A 6,389-nucleotide genomic window follows, 5' to 3' on the forward strand; every position below is an offset into this window, starting at 1 on the left:
GTTGGCATCATGCAACTCTAACAGAATCGCCTCTTTGAAGTATAAGAATGAGACACAAACTTAAAGACAACACTGTTCATAAATGCATCAAGGGTAAAAATGCACTCGCTATTTTCCAGGGTGAATCTTGGCTAACTCCACTTTTGCCAGGGGAGGGGCTGAAAACGGCCTTCAGGACTAAGTAATTTTTTCACATCTTAGTACTAAATTGTTGCAACATCAGCACCTACCTGAGTTTGCTAAAAGAAAGACAGCTTAAGGGCAAACAGTGCCTAATCGGTTATGTACAAATCATTTGGTAACTGCAAAGGTAGAGCAAAGTGACATAATTTGGGGAAAAGAGGACTGGGTCAGTCACATTTTAAAAAGTCATCCTGCTGTCTAATAAATAGCTGCTCTCTTTGCTAGTCCAAGTCACCAAAGAACTTCATTAACTAGAGGAAACTATGACTGCTAAGTAAAAATGGTGGAATTTAGCATTCTGTGGGCACAAAATTCCACTCCCTTATTTGCTTTCTGAAACCACTCCAGGAACTCTTCATTTCTTTTCTCTCCTCCATAGGCTCTTACTAACTGTAAGGAAGTGCAGTTCTCAAAACTCCTGAGATGTTTCTTAAACCTGTTGCTCTGTCAGAACCAAGATTATGGATTTTCTGGAGCCCTTCAGAGTCAAGAACCCAAACCCTGTGTGGGGTGGACATGGTTTCATGGCATCACTTATTGCGGATTCCATCCATAAATTCATCCTCACAGTTTGCTTGAGATCATGCAGTAAGCTGGGAGATTTGGGAATTCCTCACAAAATATCCCTGTGCAAAAAAAGTCCTCGCAAATACCCGCCAGCAAAAAGGTTCTCTCTAAACACCTCAAGTGCAAAAACGTGAGGAGGACTAGCCTTTCCTCATTTGCATGACCATCTCCAAACAAAGATTAAGATTTCCTGCAATCCGTCTTTTCAAATGCCCGTAATTGCATGTGCAATTAACCCGAAGGTCAGGAGAAAAATCTTTCAAAATACCTTCCTGAATTCTGTCCACATTCTTCAAGCTTTTTCCACTGGCTGGTTTTGACTCAGCTTTCAAACCACTCTGCAGGCAGAGAAGCCCCCCCCGCCGCCCCTCGCTTTCCTCCCCCCTCCCCTGGCGTGGGTTTCCCTACCTTTGCAGAGGGGAATTATAACCACACATTTTAGAGCTACGAACTACTTTGCCACCGCCGAGTATTCCCTGAATGCAAAGAGCTGGGGCCTGATTATGCTCCTTGGACAAAAACACACCCCGCCACTTAAGAACATGGTAAAACTTAAAGGGGAAGGGGGATGGGGGGGACCCTGCACATTCCCAAGGAACTTTCTTCCTGCCCGGCTCTCCTGGAGGAGCAGGGTGCGGGGGGGAGGCAACGTCTGCCCGGGAGCCTCCCTCCGTCGCTCGGCGGCTGGCTGGGATCGCTCCTGAGCCAGGGCAGAGGAATCCCAAGCCCAGAGGATCCCAGCCCGGGCTGACAAAGGGAAGGAGCCCGGAGCCACGGGAGCGCCACCCACCCGGACCCCTGCACCCGCCTGCGGGTCCCACAACGCGTATCGCTGCAAATCAGCCCTGCGCCCCCCTGCAAACCCCCCCGCCGCAAATCAGCCCTGCGCCCCCCTGCAAACCCCCCCGCCGCAAATCAGCCCCGCGCCCCCATGCAACCCCCCCCCCCCCGCAAACCAGCCCTGCGCCCCCCTGCAAACCAGCCCTGCGCCCCCCTGCAAACCCCCCCACCGCAAATCAGCCCTGCGCCCCCCTGCAAACCCCCCCGCCGCAAAGCAGCCCCGCGCCCCCACGCAACCCCCCCGCCCCCTGCAACCCCCCCCCCGCAAAGCAGCCCCGCGCCCCCCGCCTCACCGTTGATCTCGTGGCTGGGCGCATCGCCCTGGCCGAAGCCCTTGGCGACGTAGAGCCGCCTGACTTCGGAGCAGTTTCGGGACCTGGGCTCGGCGGCCAGCAGCAGCAGCGGGAGGCTGCAGGCGGCCACGGCGCACAGCAGCGGGGGCAGGCAGGCGCTGCGCCGGGGCATGGTGGCGCGGGGCCGGCCCGGGGCGAGAGGCGAGAGGGGCGCGCGCGGGGCCCGGCGCTCGCTGGCTCACTGAGCGGCGCCGCGGGCTGGGCGAAGTTGGGGCCGGGCGGGCGGGAGCGGGGTGGGGAGAGGGGAGGGCGCGCAGGGCCGGGACCGGCCCCCAGGAAAAGCAGGAGCCGGGATCGCCCGCCCGGCAGGGCGGAGCCGGAGCCGGAGCCGGCCCCGGGCCGGCCCCTCCCACTGCCTGGGGAAAGCGGCGGCTCCCTACGGGAGAGGAGCCTGCCCGCGGCGTGACTCCGGAGTAACCCCCGGGGGGGGGGGGGCAGAGAAGGGGCCAGCTAAGGGGGGTGGGCGCCCCCTGGGACGTGGGCGCCCCCTGGGACGTGGGCAGCTGGCCCTGCTCTGCACGGGGCTCCCCCCTGAGGCGGGGGCAGGACCCAGACCCCAAGCAAAACCCCTTATTGCTGGAGGAGGAGGGGCAGATCCACAGGGGAACCTGCAGCTGGGGCCCAGCCCCTGGATCCAGCCCCCAGCAGCTCTGGATCTGGATCAGACCTGGCTCTAGGCGAGATGGAGCTGGCCCAGCCCCCGGGCTCCGAGCTCCCTCAAGCCTGGGGGAGGTTCACACCCCGCTGGGAACTCCCGGCTCACCCCAAAACCTAAAGCAAGGTGGCAAGGTTTAAGGTGGAAAATGCTGGTTTTCTACCTCCAACTATAAATTGGCTCAGCCCTGCTCAGAGGCTGGACCAGGAGCACTGCCAGATGGGTGAGCCGCAGTACACCCAGTTGCATGCTTGCACGGTGAAAAATTTTTGTTCAGGACTAATCAAAACTGACTCTATTGGTGGGGACCCTCCTCTCTTTGGGAGGTGGAACATTGACACCCCTCTGCTTTGATACTCCCCGGCTCCCCTCCTAACCACTGGCAGTTTATATCCATGTATTTGCTGCTTGCTTTTATTTACTAAAAGAAACGTAAAGCACGTCATGCTACTGCAAAGATCACGTGAAGTATAAGGGTCTCAACCTAGAAAAAGCATTTACACGCTGGTGTTGTTCAAAAGGTAACACTCTGGTTACAGCAAAGGCTAAAATAGTCTAGTAATGAAGAGAAATCCTAACAGGCCCCCCCCCCCCAAAACCAATTCTCTTACAATAATACCCAGCCTCATAGAAATTTTGTGCTCCTCTGGTGAAAGGTACAATATATGCAAAACATTTCCATCAACATGATATTTGACAATACACTTGTTATAGACAAGGGGGTATAAGGCCATAGGCTTGTGCTGGGTCCAGTTCACCGCTCTGCCAGGGTCTTTCTGTGTGACCTTGGGCAAGTCACTTAGTCTTTGAACTCCTCAGTGTCTCATCTATAAAATGGCAATAAGGTGCCTGCCTTCCTTCCTCCCACCCTTTATTAGTCTTATGTAGATGGCAGGCGCTTCAGGGCAGTGCCTGTTCCTTACTATAATGCCTAGCACATCCAGGCTTTGCTCACTGAACCTATCGACCCAGGCTAGGATGCTTGTTACTTACTGCAGGCTGTGTAAATACACCCTTAGTGCTACTGCTTTACAGAATAATAGATTGCCATACAGGCAAGTAACCCCTTCCTTCACCCCACCGTACAGTTGGAAGCTGCGTATTTCAGTATGACCAGGAGTGAATTTCCTGCCCCATTAAGATGCAATGGCTCACGGGTGTCATTTGTTAAACAAGCGTAGTGTTTTGTACAACCTACATAACAGTATGGCTCTAACTCACATACATCAGGGATTTCCTTTTCTTCCCCCCCACCTCTTCTTCTCTGTCTTTCTCGCTCTAACATCTTTTAAACTGGAAACCGCGCACAGGCTGAAAAACAACAGCAAAAAAAGTTCTCTTTTGTTAGGTGAAATGTAATGCCCGTGAAAGGTTAAGAGACTGTCAGAATTGGAAGATGAAGTCCTCTATTCATTTCCCCGCCTGGGGCCACTCGTACAGTAAAGGCACTGCCTTTTTGCCCTATCAGTGACCCCCTATGGGAACAAGATACTTGTTCAGCTCCAAGCTTTTCATGCGCGCAGAGTGCACATCCCACAAACGTATGTGGGGCACTTTGTGTAACGGGGACTATTGTAAACTAGGAATTAAAGCCAAAGCAGCAGAAAGCCCTTCTACCACCACCAGCCTCTACTGGGATAACAGGAGTAAGGAGACCCCCTTCTTTTGTCATCCAAGGCCTGGCATTCTGTTTGGAATGGACCAGGTACGCTGAGCAGCCCCGAACCTGCTGCACTGTTCGCATAGTAAAGAACAAAGCTTCTTCAGCTGGCTAGCGTGTGATAATGGCCTGAGCAACTCCACCCCCGCCCTCCAGTGAAGCCATGTTTTATTTTTAGTGTGGATGAAGTTTCTTCAAACATTTGGGGCAAATCCTCCAATCCTCACAGAGTCACCAAGGCCTTGAGGTTGCAGTGGAGGGGTTCAAGGGATCTCATTGGCGGCCCAGGCCCCAAGTCCTCTCTCAGCCCAGGCTTCCCTTTAAATCAGCTGACATCTGCATTGCAGGTGGATGGGCATCTCACCCTTATTTGCGTGGAAGTTGCTCTATCATGTGTGGGCTGACAAACTGGGCCACAAATTCTCCTGAAGTTAGTCTTGTAAGAGTATAATCCTCTAGCATCTGCTCCTTGCAAAGTATGAGCAAGTTCTGTTTTTCATAGCTCTACCTCATCACCATTCCAGCCTTTCTTTGGAGAGACAATGCAAATTTTAAAGAGAACTCAGCAGGGAGCTGTGTACTTTTTATCCCAAAGTGAGAGAGAAAATGAGGGTGAGAAAGTCTGCAGGGTCCGAGCCAGTTTGCCATTTGCTGCTTCCTAAATCCAGGAGAGAGGGGCACAGTATTACAAGAAACCGCCTGAAAAACAGGAGAGTGAAGCAAGTTCCTATGTCAAAGGTAGAAGCAAAACAATAAAGCTGGTCAACATTTTTCATTCAAAACTGTTTTTTTCTGAAATTCATCTTTTTTTCCCCCCCAAAAATTTCTGATTTCTTAAAGAAAACACTCCCCAAACTCCCAGACTTTCTGTTCTGGGTTTTCCTTGTTCCCCGACCCAATCCTCCCTTTTTCAGTGTCAAAAGGGTGGAGGACACAAAAATTGGGGTTTGAGTTTTGAAAACTGAATAATGGTGGTGGGTTTTTTCAGCTTGAAATTTTCTGATTTTAATATGAGGAAAACCCCTCAACATTTGTCCACAAGCCAGACCTTCCCACTGCTCAACCAGCTCTGTGAAACATATCCTGGACATGGAGGGCCTGAGTGTCAGAGGTTCTGAGTACCAGCAGCTCCCAGTGAGTTCAGTTAGTTGCGGATGCTCTGCACATTAAAACAAATAAAAAACCATCAGGCTCTAAGTCTTCCTTTACTAATTAGAGTGATTACTAATGCTCCTGTCATGAGGGGGACTGGACTAGATGACCTCTTGAGGTCCCTTCCAGTCCTATGATTAGAGGATGATACCCCAGACCAAGACACACTTGGACCTTTTGAAAGGTTGGATACAGCTCCAGACCTGCTGGCTCAAGCCTATCTTTAGTTATGGTGCCAGGAAGTGTAGACAGGGTGACATCATTCACATGGCGCCTTCAAGGAACCTCTTCCAGCAGATGCCATGCACTTTGCACAACTTGGCATTTCAAATGTCCATTGTCTGAGTGGGCTGATCTGCAATTTTTCCTTTCTTCCCACTGAAATGCTGGTGGAAAGATGAGAAGCAAGGTTCCTCCTCCACCACTCTTTCTAGTCACGTTTTCCCATCCTGGCTTGCATCCCAATAACCTGCTTTCTTCTCACTCATTCGCTTATGTCCTCTCCTCTCCCTCCCCTGTATTTAATGATTCCACTGGATTTAAAAAGCCTAATCACTGCTGCCACCACTAAGCCAATGGTCCCTACTATTCTGCAACAAAGACCTTGTCTATATTAGAAAATTGCAACAGTTTAGCTAAAAATTAATCTAGATGAACTGGTGCACACCCCTCATGTAGATCCTCCTAAATTGGTGGAAATCTTGTTGATACCAATTTAGTTTGCATGGGCAATGTATCAGATTAAGCTGAAATTGATAACAGATTCGTGTCTACACGACATTTGCATGGGAAAACTGCAGCAATTTTCTAATATAGACAGAGTGTTTACAGCAGGGACCAAACCAACAGAAGAGCAACAGTACCAGTTGGGCCAAGTATGTACTCAGGCATCCGTCCCTTACCCCCCTTCCACCAGGTGTTTTGCTGGGCTCAGCCTCAAGTTTCAAAGTTCTTTCTTGCTCTGATTTCAGAGCACAGC

At 51.4% G+C, this 6,389-nt stretch overlaps 1 protein-coding gene across 1 annotated transcript in view; it reads right to left on the bottom strand.

The window, feature by feature from the left end:
• GPC4 (glypican 4) overlaps positions 1 to 2,100 on the bottom strand; it is a 107,565-nt gene extending 105,465 nt beyond the window's left edge. The window contains exon 1 of the mRNA XM_045030115.1: positions 1,884 to 2,100. Coding sequence (XP_044886050.1) covers positions 1,884 to 2,055 — 172 coding nt within the window. The 5' untranslated portion in view covers positions 2,056 to 2,100. The remainder of the gene's footprint in view (positions 1 to 1,883) is intronic.
• Positions 2,101 to 6,389: the final 4,289 nt, after the last annotated feature.

Source organism: Mauremys mutica, chromosome 9 (assembly GCF_020497125.1).
Source record: "Mauremys mutica isolate MM-2020 ecotype Southern chromosome 9, ASM2049712v1, whole genome shotgun sequence".
In the NCBI taxonomy this organism is placed as follows: Eukaryota; Metazoa; Chordata; order Testudines; family Geoemydidae; genus Mauremys; species Mauremys mutica.